At 31.3% G+C, this 20806-nt stretch overlaps 1 protein-coding gene across 1 annotated transcript in view; it reads left to right on the top strand.

The window, feature by feature from the left end:
- LOC108726266 (phosphatase and actin regulator 2) overlaps positions 1 to 20806 on the top strand; it is a 257521-nt gene that overhangs the window by 48007 nt on the left and 188708 nt on the right. Inside the window, 2 exon segments of the mRNA XM_018453727.1 lie at positions 17129 to 17293; positions 17665 to 17763. Coding sequence (XP_018309229.1) covers positions 17129 to 17293; positions 17665 to 17763 — 264 coding nt within the window.

The following is a 20806-nucleotide window of genomic DNA, read 5'->3' as shown; positions in this document are numbered from 1 at the left end:
CCGGAAGCTCGCGCTTATTTATGGTATAGGTCCTATTAATATATGTACACACGCAACAGAAGTTGCGCTCACGCGAAGTGCACTGCAGAAATGGCAATAGTTCATCTTTTGTATTTTGGAGAATTCGCTGCTACTTGCATTGAATTTTTTTACATTTAATTCTTAATTCCTAATTAGTATATCTGTGTTTTATAAAGAAATTCCATATAATTTATGTAATTCAAACCATTTATTTATAATTGTACTTTATTTTACATTATACAAAACAACATTTAAATTTATTTGAAAATTACATTGATTTTATATAAAATATTTTTTGATCTTACACCTAAAATAGTTTAAAAATCTTATTTAATTTGATATTTTAAAATTGAATTTCAAAATTTTAAGTTGAAATATTGCTGACAATACTCACTTTTTTATACAAACTCACGTCTTTTTATATTATTGTAATTCATTTTAACTACAAAAACCTTAACGTGGTTTGGTACGTTCATCGAATGACAGATTCAGTTTCAGTTTTTTCTTTTCTTTTCAAAAACGCTCGGCTGCTATCACTCATTCTTTTTCCTGTCAGTCTAATCACATTTTTCTGTTCGCTACATTTCCATTTTGTGTTTATCGCCTCGATTACATATATGTGCTTTGTTCTCGTGAAATAATTAGCGCGCTATAACCACGTGTATGATAGCTCGCGTGATCTACGTTGGTATATTATTGCACGCATTGTTTACGAACAACATAAACGCATTACTGGCGTGGTAATGTACTGTATGGCAGCGTACATACGTGAACATAATCCTATGAGGGACGACGGATAACGGTGTTAGTCATATACTATTCGAGCGAGAGAGAGAGAGAGAGAGGGGGGGGGGGGGGGGGGAGAGAGAGAGAGAGAGAGAGAGGTTTTATTAAGTGGTCAAACGAGTAGAAAGCCATAGAGTAGAATTCAGTTATTTCTGCGGTATCGTCAGACTCGAACGAAGAAGAGTGTTGGATGAGGACGAACAATGTTCGCGCAATTTACTTATAGGACTGTTTGTTTCCATCAGCGTAACATTCCTGAGCAACTTTTAAACCTGCACACATAACGATACTGAAAACAATTAATACGTCAATAATGTTTTATGGAGCCTTATTTTTTGATACAATGTAATAAATATGTTAGAGGAATTGCATTTTTATTTATTGATTTATAATAACTAAAGCTAACACAAATGGTTTTTTTATTAATGCTTGTGAAGAGTGAGTCAATGTCTATTTATTTCTTTCTGCGATACGTAGGTACCTATAATAGGTACAAAAGACATTCGATTTGCCGCGATTTCTTAGATTCTGGAGCAAAGGGTGTACATTTTCTAAAAGAGAAGCGTTACTGTTAAATAGCTTTTTTAAATAAATGGAGGCGCTTATATATTATACTTTCGCTTCACGCGTTATTGGGTTTTGCTTGGGAAAGTAGATAAACATGCGTAGGTATAATCGATATCATCGAACTTATAGCTCAGTTAATGTCGAAGTACCTTATTTGAATAACGACCAATTCTACTCCACATGTTAAACTTTGTTTAATGATCATGATTCATGCTCATATAGATTCATAAGACTGGCTTGTTCGGCACAAGTGGGCCGAAAATAACACCAGTCGCCGTCCTTATTCTTTTGCGCGTGAAAGGTTGAGAACCTTATTTACCGTCGAACTATTTACATATTTATTGAATCGAATAGTGATTTCGAGAAAATGCCATTATTCTTGATGCGTATCGCTGTGACACTATAATTGCTGTCGTATAATATTGTATATCACAATATTATTAAAGATCAATTGTCTCAAAGTATTTACTGTAAAAATTAGCATTAAATGATCTAAAAATATAATTTATGTATTCAAGTACACAAATGTTATATATCTTTGAATTATCTTGAATTCATACCCGGAAAGAGAGAGAACAGCTTAGCTGAAGTATCTAAAAAAACTAAATATAGATCTAAAAATATTTTTGTCGGACCATCAAAATAATTATGTAGAACGCTTAAAAGTTGATAACAATGTTGCAGTTTTCTAGCAACCTGTTTAAGCGTCCTACATAATTACTTTGCTGGTTTAAGTAAAATTATTTTCAGATCTCTATCTAGCTACATTTTTAGATGCTTCAGCAAAACCATCTTTTTTGTTTAATTATCGATTTTATAAACGAGTGTCTCTGTTTCTGTAACTTCAAATTTTATCGACTAATTGTAAGCTGTAAAACATCGGTCAATACTGTGTTAACACATATGTTCCGCTGATAACTTCTATTATCGTTTGATAATTCGATACGAAGAATATTTCGAACGAAATATTTCAATTATTTCGTTGGAAGATGTAGAGCATTCTCAATAAGTTAACGCATTTTTGGCAACGTTACATTTGGCATGTATCATGAGAATATAGTAGAAATATGATAGATGAACTTGAACTACTTCTGTCAAATTTCACTAATTCCAATATCACACTTGAATATCACAGGCATTAACACATTATAATCATTATTACTGTCATCCTTTTGCTCAGCTTTATGCAGGTTTATGCAACTTTATTTTTGCAGTTTGTAATTGATGTGAGATAAGCATCATCATGAATTGTATGTATACAGTTATATGTACAATTTATTGCTCTTAGAGAGAGAACAGAATTTTGTAGAAAATTTTTGATTTGTAGCCAAATGTTTCTAAGTTATTTGCAGAATTGTACGAATAAATATTCGATGACATTACTTGTAGTTGAACATTTCTAACAGAATCAGCTCTTCGTTGATATACGAAAAAAAAAGATTAGCTGCCACAAGTAAAAATTAGGTATGGCAGCTAAATTCAGTAGCATTATATGGACACCTAACGTCGTATCTGCGAGGTCTAATTTCCATTAGCTGTGAGGCTTAAATATTATCATTGTAACAGATAAGCATTTTGCTATTATGTCGATGTATTGATCATTGCAGCAAATGTTTTCTGTGTAACAGACAATTTGCAAGTACAGCTTCAGCAAACCATATTTAGCTGTGGTAGAGACAATTTTCTTTTACACGGACATATTCAATAACTGTGACAACTGACTTCATATTAGCTACAGCAGCAAATTCTTTGTATGTATTAGCAAATTCATAGCTATAGTAGCTAATGCAATTTCAGCTAATCAGAATTAGCTGTAAACCAAAAACATTTTTTTTCCGTGTAGAGAAGATAATTGTATTGTCTATATGTAGGGATAATTTGTAGTGATAGTAACTTAAGTACGATGTTACAAAACAAAAATAATAGAGAAATATTTTTATTTATAGCGTTTTTTCTTGAGATACACTGGGTGCAGCCTCGCATCGCACCAGTTGCGTGTAAGCGCTACACTCAGCTACACTGCACTAGAGTGGTGAACACCTAACCTTCATTATTGCGCTAAAACCCTATTTCCGCTTGACTTCCATTTTCAAATTTTAAATGTCACACTGGCTCTACATCGTCCCTTTGAGACGGTGTAGCAAAATCCCATTTCGTGCATAAAATTGCACTACACCGTAGCCACGGAAACACGGTACACCGAATGAGTTCGCTTACCACCAGCCATGGTACACTGTCTGAGTGTTGCACTAGTGGGTGATAGTGCAGCCAAGAGAAAATGCTATTAGTTTTTAAAAGGATTTGAAAACTATATGCAAAAGGACGGTTTTGCTATAGTATCTAAAAATTTAGATAGCTACAGATATGCAAATAATTTTGTTAGATCATCAAAATAATTATGTAAGACGCTCACACTGGTCATTAGAATGTCAAAACTAGTTCATCATGTTTGAGAATTCTTGCGTAATTATTTTAATAGTCCATCAAAATTATTTTCAGCTCTATGTCTAGCTCAATTTTTAGATGCTTAAGTAAAATCATTCTTTTTGTATAGCATATTTTCCCGCGTACGCTTGTAATATGCTGTGATATTATGTAACAGCAATACTCAATTTATGATACATTTTTCATAATACTTACTTCTGTAATAATATGTTATAGCACACATTTGTCAAATGACTGACGAGAATAGAATTGATATGGAAAAATGTAAATTATATAAGCGATACTTCAAATTGTCACTGTTTTATTAATATTTTATTACACAATAAGAAAAAATGATAAATACGATTATACCAACGAGTTACGACACATTGAAAGAATAAGATTTTTATTAGCAGTCGTCACGATGCGTTCGAAGCTGCAATTTAATCGTTTATCGAGATATAAGCTTTTACTGCAAGCACAGAACGCAATATAAACAGCTTGTAGGGCTTTACGTGCGCTCGACACAGAAAACGAGCGAGCGGCGGACAGCGTGGATGGGTGTCGGCGCCGCGCTTTTAAGGCTTTTTAGTCGTGCATCCGTCTCGTGTATCCATCGTTCTGTGAAAACTGTTTTTCCATTTGCATTTCATTGAATTTAAAATGAACAGCAAAAGTATTTGAAAGATATCTAAACTACTTTTAATCCTCATACGATAATAATGTTCCTCAATGTCATTGTATTTCTTATATATTATTGTGCAATATTATTATAATTTAATATTTTTCGTGTATTTATTAAAATTGTTGTTTTATTTTAATCATTGATGATCTGTTTTAATATATAACATCTAGAAAATATATTCAAGAATTTTTTGCGCATTAAATTTGAATATCAATATCGTAGTTTTATTAACAAAGAATCAGAATAAATAATCAATAATAGTATGGAGATCTCACATAATAGTTCATGTTATTGCAATTTATAATTATCTTACAATTATGAATAATAGAAGATTAATAATTTTTCATTATGTTTTTCCTTAATCTCTCGTATATAATAAATAAATTATTATTTCTATTTCTTCTAACAATAAGCTCGGAATACTAATTGAAAAAATAACAAAAATAACAAGCGTACACGTTACTTATGTACTCGTACACATCGAAATAATGTGCTGAGAGTGCATTCGCCTGCGGGAAACTTACGGACTCAAATAGAGTGGACTTTGACACGCTTTAAACACAGACGGTTGATGGTTGTTGCTCGTATTTCTTTCATTTTGTTTGAGAAAATATAAGTATATCTCTGGAGTAGTGAGATATCTCGTTGACTCTAATCTTGAAATCAATTTTAGATCCAACGCGTAATTAGATTTCAATAATTATAAGAAGCTTAATGCACTTTTCTGGTATCCTGTCCACTTAACCAATGTCGTTTTTAGGTTAGTTTAAATTATTATCCTCACCTTAATTAAATTGTTTGCTTGCGGCTATCTATAAAATATACATACACAATTGTCTATACATTTTGTTTGGATATCAAAGGAGCAATGGCAACTCAATCCCTTGAATTAAATAATATTTTGTTACTTTCAACTTCCATGTATGTCAAAATGTAAATCAATCCATTTCTGTAATTAGTTTCGAAATAAACAACATCCATATTAACGTATGCATTTAGCAGACAATGAAATAAATTTAAGTCAAATTTAATACATTTTCTCGAGTTAAATTGTTTAACGTCATTGTTTTAATTAACGACATATTCAAAGGAGTAGTGGCGACCTATAATAAGAAATGATTAAAAATAATTCCAATTATTTTTATATAATATATATTTTATATAAATACTCGTATATATATTTTATATATATTATATAAAAATATAATTTGACATGAATTTAACGGTACGTTTATATCTCGTTTTATTTTGTAAACTGCTCGTTTTCAGATATATTCCTATTTCGTTTATTGATCACGATTTTTGCGATCTATTATAATTAAACGCAATTAATGTCGATCAAGCAGCTGGATACGCACGGCAATTATTACTGCTTCCGAAATTGCTATAATTTCAGAACGGTACGTGTTCCATTCTCGGTTTCATTTCCCCTAAAGGAATTTCAGTAATTACATTTCAATCCACTACGGCTCCATCTTCGATCTCATACCAAATCACGAGTTGGTGATCGACAAAGTCGTCTTTCCATTAAAGGAAAAGAACAATCCGCCTTTACTTTTCATCTTTTAACCCGCACCGAATCGTAGATTGAACGACTTGTCTTAATACTTTTAATTAACTTTGATGTGTAATTAAAGTTTTCGAACATTTAACTTATTAATGCAAGGTTCAATTAGAAATAAAACAATTAGTTGAAGACTAAATGAAATAACAAAATTGAAATCGCAAGAAATAAGAATACGTCTGCGTAATATTCTTGAGGCTTTCACGGGTGTTACCTATGTGACAATCTTGTGTTTCGCGGGTTTTCTCCGTGTTTAGATCCATTCTTGGAATGCCAACGTTTCGTGAACCTTGCAGTTCACTTCATCAGGGCGAGGAGCAGCCTGATACTTTAGGGACAACCATATTTTTTATGGTTGTCCCAAAATATAATTATAAAATTATAGTCACTTGAACCATTTTTATGGTAATTTCAACTATTTTATGGTTATAACAACTATAATTATAGTCATTTTAGGTTGCCAATTATAACATTTATTGCTGGAACTATATATATAGTTACTGTTATTATTATTATAGCAGTAATAATCATAATTATAGTAATATATAATTATAGTTACAAATACCAAACATTTTTCTCTCTGTGTACCTTGATGTTCGTTATCGCAAGCAACTCGATGAAATCTAACTTTCTTTTATAAAAATCCTTGAAGTGTTCAACTCACTGAATTTGATGCAGAATGGAACGCAGGGTCGTGCACGACTAAGCTTTTCGATACTCAACAATTTTGAATTTAAGAATTTTTTAACCCTTTCACTGCCAGCGGGAAGTATACTTCTTTTTTATACGATTTTGCCTTGTAAATTTTACAATTTCGCAAAAGTAATTGTGAAGTTTGGTTTTTCAGATAGCTAAATAGTCACTTAATATATTCTGATATGTTTTTTAACCCAATTGTTTATATGCAATTATTTATAACAAATTAAAGTCGAAAAAAGGTGATTTTAACAAAAAATCGATTTCTTGGAAAGTATTGAGTATAGAGATTTGAAAATTTAACCAAATACTCTTCTAATGTTGCAGAAAAACATATTTTTTAAATATTTTTTTTTGCAGGTTAGATTTTTTTTATAAACAAATTCTGCAATAAAGCAATATTTATTATCAGATAGCCATATACATATATTGTAGCTGCTATTTTGAATTTTGATATTATCTTTATCATTTTATTTTATATCTCTAACAGAACCCAAAAAAATGAATCTACTGCAAAATATTCAAATTTTTACTAGTTTACTAGGTGATGACGGCCATATTTGATCCGCCATATTGAATTTGCAAAATCTGACTTCAGATTCGGAATCAGTGAATCAAAAAATGTAGATAAGCAAAGTTTCAAGAAAATCTGCTGAAAAAAGCTTAATTCGGCAGTGAAAGGGTTAAGAGTAAAATGTAAATGTTGCACTTTTAACAATAAATATATGATTGTTTGTACATTAATCTTATTTCATGTGATAGATTGAAAATTCGTAGATTGAATACGGAAATCTTTTCTATTAATTAATAATCACAATCGCAAATTTTATAAAAGTGATCGTGAAAAGGTGTGGAAGATGCTGCTAAGTATTAATGAGCATTTAACTCTTGTTGAGAAGCGAATAATAGAGATTCGAAGCGTCGCATCCCTCCGTAATCCTTTGCCAACCTCGGTGGGGGCGAGAGTATTCTGATAGGGTAAGCTGATAGCGGTGAGCATACCTTCATGGTTTCCGATGCTTTGTGGCACGAAATTCTGTCTGTTATTGAGCATGGTTTCGAACTTAGCGGTTCGGTCGTTCGAACTGTCTGCGTACAATTGGCTTTTATGCGCCCGAATCGTGAAGCACGAAACTTGTGTCAATTTAACAACAATTAAATGCGACTTTGTGCGATAACTCATGAATTCTATTGTTTTCGAACGAATTCATTGGCTGGACATTTTGTCAGAAAAAAAGGTGCATTAATATTTTGGTTATTATTTTAATACTTTATTACAAAATATATGTCGGCATTACATTAATGTAGATTAATCAATATGCAATCGTGTTTTTGATATTAAAATTGCTGCCTTTCAAATAATAAAGACTGCAATCAAATAATTACAATTGTTTCGAATAACACAAAAAAGTGTATAACATGGAAAGAACAATTTTGCTGAATATTTAAAAGTTTAGCTACATACAGACCTGAATTTTGTTGGACCATTAAAATAATTATGTAGGAAATTCAAGCATAATGAGAGATGCTATAAAAAAATTTTGATATTAGTAATCAGCTTGAACGTGCTACATAATTATTTTAATGGTCCAATATTATTTTCTATATCTAGCTAAATTTTTAGATACTTCAATAAAACCATTCTTTTGGTATATTTTTTAAAGGAAATTATATATTTTAATAATAAAATCTTGTTTCGAAATAAATTATCAGATAATTCTTCATAAAGCAATCTATAAAATACATGTAATAATAAAAAACAGCAAGCAAGAATAGGAATTAGTTGCCTCTAAATGATCACATGCTGTTTAATGACGTGTACTATGAGTCGGCATAAAATTGATTACGTTTGATTTGAATGTTTTTACGAGATATCGGAAAGTCAATGCGGTAGGGGAAATATCACAGGTTTCAAGTTGACAACCAGTGGCCAGGTAATCAGAGAACTGAAAACAAAGTGATATCTCCATAGCAACACCCCAGCATCCCTTGATGGCGAGGGACGCCACTGCGCCGCTGTCGCCACTGTCGTTACCGTGTTCAATGCAACATGCTGTAACTGATGTTGCAACCCTTATTCTATCTATGCCTTTTCACACCCCCTGTGACTTTTATGTCGCTTCCTGTGCTGCAAGTCGGTAAAGAAGGTGTACGTACAGGCGGATCTTTATTATTCCGTTACTGATGATTTATGGCATGATGCAATCCGCTACGTCACCGTGACAGCGAATCACAATATCGTAATGTGCGCCGCAGCCGAATACAAATCGTCTTTCACGTCGTCGTTAGGAATGACACGATGTGTATCTATGTGAGAGCATCCATGCTCTCAGTGCGAATATTCATTGCGACACAATGAAACTAATGTGACTGTGGTAGTTCTTTAGCTGTGTGTTGGACGTACGTATGATAAATTGCATTATTAATAATCGAAATTGTACATTTTCATGTTAAATGTAATGGAGGATTCGTATTACTCGTTCGCAATTGATACAAGAATAGGATGGAATTTTAACATTAATGTATTATAATTATCAGTGGTGTTAAGCATTAATAGATAGAAATTAGTAAATGTAATTTATTCATACGATAGATATGAGAAGTACGAGCGAATGTTTCATATTCATTGACAAGGAAAGTTCGACAAGTGTAAAATAAAAAAAATCTGAAACTTTGTATAAGTTTAGAATACAGGGACCTAATCACGAACAAAATTTTTTGAGCTACTATAATTCGATTTTAGAGGTGCAGCTCTCTTGAATAAAATTAGTTTTTACGTTTTTGAGCGAATATCTCGGAGAAATATGGAAGAATGTTTCCGACAAAAGTTTCATGATGAAAGCATTTTATTATATAACAGCGTGATTAGATTTTTGAAAAATGTTAAATATTTTGAAAAATCTAACATTTTTTAAAATCTGATCACTCCGTTATAAAGTGCTTTCGAAATTATAAATAATTAATAAAAGAATTAATACAGAAAATAGATGACGTTTCCTTTCAAGTCATAATAATAATTGAAGACAGGATTTAGTCCATTTTTATAAAAGGTTACATAATTAACATATTGTTGATATAATATTTTACTTGCTCTGATCGATCTTTATTATTTAATGCTTTGCGTATAACGAGCTAGACTTCTATGTGTAATGGTACGTATTAAAAATTGTATCGCGCTAGTAGTGTAATCGCGCTAGATGTAATCCAACTTATTGTATGTATTCACTTATTTATTTATTACGATAAAATAGAGTTTACTTCACATGTTTATTATCTAGGATTTTAGGAATACTGTAACGATTTTACGAGTAAGATGGGAACTATAAATAGGATGTTGGAACCTCGGTTCAAAAGATTTCTATCGCCCCGTTTAGCCTCTCTGCTCATTGCCAGTCGGTTGCGGGATTGTTCAGCACGGTTCAAGACCCGTTGACAATGATGCGAGTCTATTGTTACATCAGATGCGCCTGTTGCATCGAAGCAATAGTGACAATATCCAGTTCTAGCTTCTGGTCGAGTGACGATGCGTCGCTGCGGCATTTGAGTCCATTTGTTCGGTTAATGCCGCAACTCGATTAGGCGACGTATTACGCTCACTCTTCCCCTCGGACTGCTTTAATGGTAATAATTAATTCCTTCCTCCGCGAGAGCGATTCGCTAACGTGTCAAATTCTGTATCGAGTTTCATTCGCCCCGACTATTAGCGCCTACCGATCGGGTAAACCTATATACCTTATCGGCTTTGTTTTGTTATAGTGAAAGGTAACGATTACTATGGCTGAATACTCATATTTTCTAGATATAGTTGATTTTGTGCCATTAACTTGTGCTCAATCCGTGAAATACAATGTTCGATAGGCGTGATGTGCTGTGTGAATTACACGGTTATTGAACAGATATAAATGCAATTTAAAATAGCAATATTAATATCTGTAAATAATAAACTAGGTTATAAATTTACGTGATTCTTGATTGTTAGAAGGATTTGTACATTTTTTAACGGGGATTTATATGAAATTATTTTTTTATAATTGATAATAATCGATTTTTAATGCACGGAAAAACTGTATTTTGCTAAAGTATCTAAAAATTTGATCTAGATCTGTATGTAAAATTTAACTGGATCTAGTATGTAGATTTGAACAAATTTTGTTGGATTATTAAAATTATGTAGTTGCAGTTAGGCTAAAGCAACCAAAAATTGGCTGCTGCAGCCAATTAAAAATACTATGCCATATTTTACCATCTAATTTGCTGCAGCAGCCAATCTTTTTTTCAGTGAACGCTTGACAATGCAAAAAAATTTTAACAATTTAACAACCAATTTGAACACCTATATAATTATTTTGATAGTTCAAACAAAATTATTTTTATATCTGTCTAAATTTTCAAATATTTTAAAACCATCTTTTCCGTAAGAATTTGTAATAGCAAATATATATCAATTAATCTTTTTTATCTTGATTCTATTCCATTTAAATTATTACATGTTATTTCAATGTAATGTTCTCAGCAATGAATATTTCTGCATAATTATTTTAATGGTCTAAACAAAATTATTTTTATGTATCTTGCTTAATTTTCAAATATTTCAACAAAATCATACTTTTCGTATAGATCTTTCTTTTTGTATCTTTCCTCACTCTTTCTAACGTTGATTACGTCTACGCAGTTGGAAAAAATGTGTTGAATTTAACATAAATCGGATGTCCCAAACGGTCTACTCAAATTTTTGAGTTAATTTTACACAAGATGAATATGTTAGAAGATAACACAAATATTGTGTAAGAGAAATACAAAGAAAGATAACATCGACACAGTTTGTAAACATACCGTGGGAACATATTTTTTTTTCAGAAAATTAACATTTATGATATGTTAAATTAACATATATTTTATTCATTTGTCTTAGAATTTATGTTTTAAAACACATTATTTATGTTACTTGTTCACTTACTCATAAATTGTGTCATTTTGACACTAAGAAACATTCAACACAAACTGTCAACACACAAACGTGAGTGAACCGCTTCTAACATAAATGCACAAATTTTTTTACTGTGTAATATACACGATCTGTTGTACGGCTTTTGTGATAACGATGACTAACGATTATGGTTTGCCGAAATCCAGGCTGGATATCCGTTCACTTTCGTTAAACCCCTTTTACACGCTCTCTACCATCGAACCTCGATTAAATAACCGCAAGCATCCGTGCACATACTGGCGCGCGGCGTCTCATTTGCACATTAATCGCTCTAACTCGCAATTACAAAATACATTGCAACATGATAAACGTTCGCAGATAATAGCTCGTCGATAGTTCATTATTGATTAGCACGTTTCGGATTGATCGAACACATTTGTCGTAAGGGGATTAATTAGATGAAATTGTAACTATATCGTATAACAGGAAATTAGTAACTTAAATGAAAAAATTACTCTTGAAGAACTTATATATCAGGTTACCCATTCATTGTTGTAAGTTATTAAAAACTTTGTTTCCGGGTGATTTTAATTTCCAATTTTTGCAGAATATATAATGAAATGTATCTTAATCTGAATTTTTTAAGATCCTATTAGCACGATGAGGCAAGTTTATGGTAAAGTAGATTCTTTATTGCCGTGAAAAATTCATTTTTCTGATTTCATTATACTATTCATTTTGCGATATTTTCAAGCATTGCCACCACACACGGAATAAATGATTTTACTAAAGTATCTAAAAATTTAATTAGATACACACAGATCTCTGAAAAGAATTTTATTGGATCATCAAAATAATTATGTAAGGACGCTCAAACAATTGATCTTTAGAATGTAAAAACTTTTGTTGCTGACTATTATCTTATTAAACTATTGTCATGTTAGAATTTTTTACACAATTATTTTGATGGTCCAACATAATTATTTTCTCATCTGTATTTAGCTAAACTTTTAGATACACACTTTTAGATATTTTAGCGAAACCGTTTTTTCCGCGTCACACTATATATTTACACTGATCAGAAGCTCTTGTCACAGACTTTTTAAAATTCTTTCTTCGTATATAATAAGAGGAAGATAAAGATCTAAGATGCAATAGTTTGAACAATGACGAATACGGTCTATTGCGTTAATATTGCCATTGTCTGCAGACGATGGATGTGGTGCAAAAGCCCTTGACGATCTTCGACGTGTGTGAATAGGTCTCCCAGAACAGCGGAAGTGCTTTGTGGCGTCAATTATTCCACTTTAGCATCAGGGCCATGCGTACACTCTTCCTTCCTTTTGTGAGAAAAAAAGAAAATTCTGCAAGAGACAAAGCAGATCTTAACGTACATGTTTTGCTTCGAGAACAAAACTCTGTCTCTCTGATTATTTAGGAATACTTATTGCATTGTTGTTATAATTGTATTTGAAATAACATATAATAGATTAATTTATTCTTGTAAAGTAATATATAGGAAATTGAGGATCAAAAATAAGCATGTTAATATAAATGTGATTTATTCACTCACATAAAAGTGAAGAGAAATGGTGTGGTACGTTTTGATTATATTAAGTCTTCATTATTCAATAATAAAGAGATAATACGTCGCGAAAGAAAAATATAATTTATTGGTCATTCAAACGAACAGGACAGATAGAGAATGAAAGTAAACCTTATATTATGCTTAATAATTCAAATAGAATTCCAAGATAAAACAAATTAGTTGATATACTTGCGTTTGTAAATAAGAAGCTTGTTTTACTGTTGCGAAAAATTCCAGAGAGCTGATAAGTAAATTTTATTCTCATATCTCTCACGTATCTCTCTCGTATAAATCTATTGTGAATGTCGCAATTATTATCTAATGTTCTTGAATACTAGTCAATTGTCAACTGATTTTTTTTATATATAATACATACAACGTTTTTATACTCCTCAAGATTATCATGTGTACCAAAGGTCATTTTATTTTTTATGCTTTGCCGTAACTATATATACTTGATTATTATGGGAAGATTAACAGTCCGGCGGCTAATTAGCGATCGTCTTTTAAGCAACTTTGATGTACGTCGCTCGTCGCGATCTGAAGCCGCTCTGTTCAAGAAGTGTATCTTCCAAGACGTTGTGGCAGTCACTAGAGTGTCCCCGAGGGGTGCTTAATGCCGCTGTAATCGGCTGCTTCTACCTTACGCCTGCAAAACTGCCCTACCGCACGTTATCGACCATTATTCCCCGTGGGGTTCCTTGGAATCATCGCTTGACAGCATTCAGCCGCACACGACGCACTTTCTTTCCGCCACATTTCACCCTCGCCACCGTTGCCGCTTCCCGAGATATATACATTATGCACCATAGGGTGGGCGTCGACACGAGCATGGCGACATGGGTTGTTTATGACTGTGCGTATGGGAGATTTTCTTTCCTTTAGTGTGATATTTTAGATCGTTTCTTTCCTGAAGTGGATTTTTCAAGCTATTTCTAAGCTAACTTTGTCACATCAGTAGCACAAATATTTAAGCACGAATAACGTGTTATATATTCAAATCTTTAAATGTTATTCAAATCATTAAAAATAATTTTTCAAAGTCATTTTAAATTTCTTTTCTGATAAATAACTAAATTAATTATTGCAAGCAATTTTCTTCAGAATTATCGTAATATTTTATTAGTAGTTATTAAATGTAACGTAAATATATTGATTTTTGGCTGTATAAACATTTTAAGAATAAACGCAAATTACAACTAGAATTTTCTTCGATCAAAGGGTATTTCTAAAACAGTTTAATCAAATTAAATAAATGAGCAAGAATTTTCTTACGATATCTGCGATTTTCGTATTTGGTTCATCTAATGGCTTGTGTACACTGAAAAAAAAAATTGACTGCTGCAGCAAATTAGATGGTAAAATATGGCATAGTATTTTTAATTGGCTGCAGCAGCCAATTTTTGGTTGCGTTAGCTTATCCGCAACGTCAGTATAGGATTTCGATTGGCTGCTGCAATAAAAAATTGGCTGCTGCAATCAATTAAAAACTCTGTGCCCCATATTTTACTATCTAATTTGCTGCAGCAACCAATCTTTTCTTTCAGTGTAGTTCTTACGTTTGTAACGATTGTGTTCTTGCGTAGAAAAGTATTTCTTGACTCAAGAGAATAGTGACTTATTATGTACGAAGGGCGTTACAAATAAGAAGGTAGTAGATGGTCGATAAGTGCAGGTTGAAAGGGCACATTCAGAGAACGGTCTTTTAAAAGAACTCTTTCTTCTTTTAAAACCTTAACAGCACGATAAAGATAAGAGTTAAGAACAAGACGGACATATCGTTCCCAAATCTCGGGTCTAGAGTTACGTTTCGTTCAGCTAATTTCGTTATTTGTAAAATTAAATATATTTAATTGTAAGTGGAAATTAGACTGATAAAAATAAATCAAATAAGAGAAAGAATTCTATTTTCAGTTAAGGCGGATCTTGGTGCTTAATAATACCTATTCATAATTTTCCAAGTTTAAACTCTGGTCGAAGTGAAATTTTTCACAATCAATTCTTTGCAGTGTTTTAAGGTGCTTATTAGTATCATTATTAAATTGACGATCAATATAATTTGTAATGTTATTTCTAGTTTCAGTTTAGGATTGCGTTTCACGTCTGACAAATCGAATCGGCGCGCTTCAATTTATAAAACTGAAAAATGTATTTCCAAATTTGTATATGAATATTATTAAACAGCAAGATCCTCTTTATCCGAAAATAGGATTCTTTCTCTTATTAAATTATTTGTCTTTATTTTCAAGATAATTTTTTCAGTAGTAAGTGATTACTCAACACGTTGAAGATAAATTTATTTTATTTGTACGAATAAAAATAATTGGAAAAATTCTAAAAATTCTAAAAATTTTAATCCTCGATTTACATAAAGTTTCATCATTCTGTTAAATACTGATTTATTTTTCTTATAGATTTTACTACGTTGTACGTATTGAACGTCAATATATTTATCTGTTATGTCATGTTTACTTTTTCGTCAGTATTTAATTATATTTATTGCAATATTGATTTCGTTAACCATGTCTGGCACGAATAATCAGTTTAGATAAATGTTAACATCAATAAATCTTGTTTTCATTTTCTACCAACCGCATTTGTTGTTGCATTTCCTGTTTCGGGGTAATTGAATTTCAGAATATCACGATGGAATATCTGCTAAATTATGTAGGGGAGATTGTCGAATATTGATTTTTATGGTATGAGTTGTATTATTGTTTATGTCAATGAAAAAGTTAACTAGAAAATTGAGAAGAGCAAATTAAAACTTAGAGAAGAAAGATATTTAGTACATGGAAAGAATAAGGTTTTGCTGAAGTATCTAAAAATTTAGCTAGACATAGATATGCAAATAACTTTGTTTAAATTATCAAAATAATTTTGTAAAATATTTGAACTGGTTGCTAGAATGTTAAAACATTTGGCAGCTTTGTCATTAACGTTGAAGCGTTATACATAATTACTTTAATCCAACAAAATTATTTTCTGATCTGTACCTAACTAAATTTTTAGATACTTGAGAGAAACCGTGTACAAAAAGTTTATTTTATAATTGTCCTTGTTCATAGTCGTGAGATATATAATAAATTTTAATAAAACAAATTGTGAGTCGTTGAACATATCATGTAATGGATCGATGGTCGTTCACTCGGTTCCACCCTTTCGGATGCCGATAAGAGGGTTGTTGGGGAACCTCGCATTCCTGGTCGGTATAAACGCGGATAACATAGGAAACTTCATACGTTTTACTGGAAAAGCGGAAAATTGGGATAACGTATCTTGGGTTGATAATGCATTATACAAACGTGGGTAACATTAGTTTGTATCATACGCAAGTAATTCGCAAATTTATATGTCCATTTTTGCCAACGTAAATTAACTTCAATCTCTATATTTAATGTACTTTTTACTCTTTTTCTAATTCTTGTAACTAGAAAAGGATGAGAAATAAATTAAATTGAGATTAAAATTAATTTACATAGGTAAAAACGAATATAATTAACAGTTTTTTAACAGTTGCAATATTTTTTATACGACTTTGACTATAAGTATTTTTTTGAAAAAGAAAAAATAACAAAGTATTAAAATAAAAATATTATCTTTCTTTATAAACTATATTTAATTTATTTTTTGTTAAATGTAGACGGTTACATTTGTGAGGGCTTTATACTTATAGACAAGGCTGTATTATAAATTTTAATATCATAACTTTATACAAATAATGTTAAATAATTTTATTTGCTTCGTACTTTTGCCTTATGATCTCGCAAATCTTTATCTTATCAAGAATTTGACTTATTTTACGTATGTAGGCACATGAAAAAGCGTTGTAACGTAAATTATATAAGGTCATTCTTTTTCTTCTTGCAGCGAAAAAGCAAAATGGTGCTGCTCTACGAACGAACAGTTTGGGTTCGGGTGCGAGAACGCCGCCCTTGGAAAGAAAGAGTAAATTTTCTGCTCTCGGTAGACTCTTCAAACCTTGGAAATGGAAGCGGAAAAAGAAATCGGATAAATTCGAGGCCGCTTCTCTGTGTAAGTAAATAATGCGATGTAAAAATAGTTCAATTTAAACGCGACATGTATTTCTATTTGTAATAATAGAAAAAACTTAATGGATTTTATGCTATATGTCATTTTTGTGATTGACGTTTCTTTGTCACGAAAAATCTTTGCATTTTAAAATGATGAATGTTATTAAATTTAATATACGTTCAAATAAAATGTCTGCATTTTGCACGAAAAAATGATATTTAATTTCTACTTTTTAAATTATTATGCCCGAAGTCGTTTTAAACATTTGCCATGTGCAACATTGTAATGCGAAAGTATTTAAATAGCGCTGCAGATAACAGAGCAAACAGCGTAATGACGTTCGTGTACGTTTTCTTTGTCTTTGTTAATAGCGCTCGAGAGAAAAATCTCAGTACGTGCCAGCAGAGATGAATTGGTGCAGAAAGGGATATTGCTGCCCGTGATACGGTCAACATCGTTTCCGGAAAATGGTGAGTATGCATCTTTTTATTCTTTTAACTTTTTTTTCTACTTGTATTCTATTTTACTGTGTTAGTACTGGTTTACGCTATTTTTTTCCTTTTTACTCAGCACCAATCTTGTTCTTCGATACCACGATTTTTTATTAATAATTATTTCGTTGTTTGTTTGGTCGTTTTGCATTTTATGTAGCAACTTTATCTTTCAAATCAACTATAAGTTCAATTATTGTCAGTTTTTAATTATTGTCTTTCTCGGTGCTCCTCGTTATATATGTTGAAATTTGCACGCCAGACGGATATTTCCGAGTCCGTTTACCTGTCACGCCGAAAATTGTGTCCATCCCTTCGGCAGATTGCACAGGAAATGAGAAACAGAGGTTGCTAGGGTGTCGACAACTTGCCACCCAATGACGAAGGTCGTAATTGCGTTTTACAGTTCATGTGGCAGACGTGAACTCAATTTCCGGAGAAACTAGGTATGGCCAAGTACCTCACGCCAAAATGACGCATTAGCCAAGCTGATTTATGTTCAATGTTTCTTGAAGTATCTTTTATCATTTGCTATATTTGCAAAACAGATATCTTCTGATATTATCGCGATGTGATACCACTGTGATCCTTCTTACCGACGAACTGTATGAAGCTTTCAGAATGGTTTCACGTTTTGTTCGAACGTGGAGTTAGTTGATCTTTCCGTTCATTCGATATTAATAAACAATTCTTTTTTTTTAACTTACGACACAATTAACATAAAGTTCCGAGAAATGTTCTCAATCGATATTGATACAAAATTAGCAAATCATAATAGAAAAAAATGTTCAGTATTTGTGACTATATATATATAATTTTGATAAAATAGAAAATACATAGTTAGAACCGAAAACGACTATAAATTATAATAATCATTTTCAGTGTCAACTGTATATATTTTTTAGTACTTATAAATATGTATACATAATTACAACATTGTTCAACAACCAAATTTTCTTCTTCGTATTCCGAAGATTTTTTTACGTTGAACACGATGCCATTGGTAGAATTTGTGTAACACGTTAGAATTTTGGATAAGTTGATATGAAATGAGCAAAAAATAACGTTTTTTGTTATTTTTAATATTTTTTTTTTACAGCAAAATGGAAACTTGTTTTTAAATAAACTCTACAGCATATTCTAAAAGTATAAAAGCTTTCAAATGAATTTTAGTTAATGATAATACAACTTATTTTCATCAAAGTATGGTTGTTTAAATTTTAGACTTTATATAATTATGCAGTTAAACAAAAAAATTACTTTTTGAAATGCCACAGTATATATAGGCACCCCGAAAATTTTTTCGCACTGAACACAATACTGTCGTCAGAATTTGTGTAGCACGTCAGGATTTTTAGTAAATAGTAATAAATTGGTATGATTTTTGGTACATTTCACTCCAAGTCTCTTTAATGCGCACATCAATAAAGTTATTATTATTAATTTACTGAAAATTTTGATGTGCTGCCCAAATTCTGACGAATCATGTTTAACATGAAAAAATCTTTGAGAGATATAGCACTTTAGACAAAAAAAGACTTTCTCAAACAGTGTGATTATTTATTGTTACTAACATTATACCATTAGTAATAACTATAAAAATGAAACTTCTAATCATAATTATTTTACCATGCTATTATAGTCACGAATACCAAACACTTTTATCTCAATATAGCTTATTATCTTCGCTAAAAAACATAAACTTCGTGTTTATCAAGAAATCTATAACCGAGAGAATATACTTACGATTTCCAAGACATACGACAATATGGAGGATAAAAACGTTGAAGCTAATTAACGGTGAGATAGTAGATTTCAAAACACCTATTTAGTTTCTCTTGCCGCAAGGACTTTTCAAGTGTAATTAATAATTATCTTTTCTCAATTAAAGTAACAATAGTTAGCCTGTATCCTTCGTCAAAAAAATTCTAAGACTCTCATGGTTTCCGAAACTATTTCGTGAGTTCCGTCATCAGTCATATTCAAACAGTCGGAACTTTTCGAGACAAGTTTTGAGAGAGCGTGGCTCTTCTACATCCCACCTTTTGTAATTAAAGTATTCCGCTCACAGATTATCGCAGGAAGTTGTGGAACTTGACTGGGGGTAGTCGACGACAATGACATAGGGCTATTTATTATACGTCATCCCGTCAGTTACTACGTGAGAGAGAGAGAGAGAGATATGTTTATTTAAATTAATCGCAAAATCGATGGAGATCAAAGAAATGCGAGGTGACGTGAATAGCAGAAAATACGGAGAAATATCGCGTAGGAGTGAACACATTGAAAGAAAAATATCGATAGCAATATCCGATATCATGTAATATATAATATTAGATAGGTTAAAAAAAGCTTAATGTCATTATCCAGTTCATGTCTAAATCGAATATCAATGTTTTAAAAAGCTGCTACCGAAAAGATCTCTTTTTGCAACCATTTGTATGCAGTATAAAAAAAATATTTGCTAGGATATATTTTTGCGTTACGAAACTCGTAGAAAATATACATTTTTTAAATTCATAGTACTATTTCTTTGTTTTTATTATATATACGTGTATTATATTTTTTTGTGATATTTTTAAATATTTTTGTGATATTTTTAAATATTTTTAAAACAATTTTATTTTAATGTAAATAATTTTTAAGATTTTCAAATATCTGCTATATTTAAATAAAATATTTTTTAATAGATATTAATTTGGGAACAGTTGCCGAATGCGTACCATTTAATCTATTTTTTATTATATTTTCCATTTGGCATTGTTTTGTATGCAAATGAACATTAGAAATTGTAGTTTGAGGTTTTGGACGCTTATTATTACATGTTTAACTTTCTACCAATAACAAATTAATTTGTTATAAGTCTTTTTGTAACATGCTGCAAAAGATCCGATTTAGGCGACCTAGGTTGCCTAAATCGTACCTATAGGTATTTTTTATCGTATTTCCTTTGAAAGTATTGAATTTATGAATGAAAACAATTAAAAATATAAGATCAATAAAAGAAATCATTAACTAATAC

This window comes from Mycetomoellerius zeteki, unplaced genomic scaffold, assembly GCF_001594055.1.
Source record: "Mycetomoellerius zeteki isolate Tzet28-1 unplaced genomic scaffold, Tzet1.0 scaffold407, whole genome shotgun sequence".
Lineage (NCBI taxonomy): Eukaryota > Metazoa > Arthropoda > Insecta > Hymenoptera > Formicidae > Mycetomoellerius > Mycetomoellerius zeteki.
The sequence above is the reverse complement of the archived record's forward strand: the minus strand, read 5'-3'. Positions and strand labels throughout refer to the sequence as shown.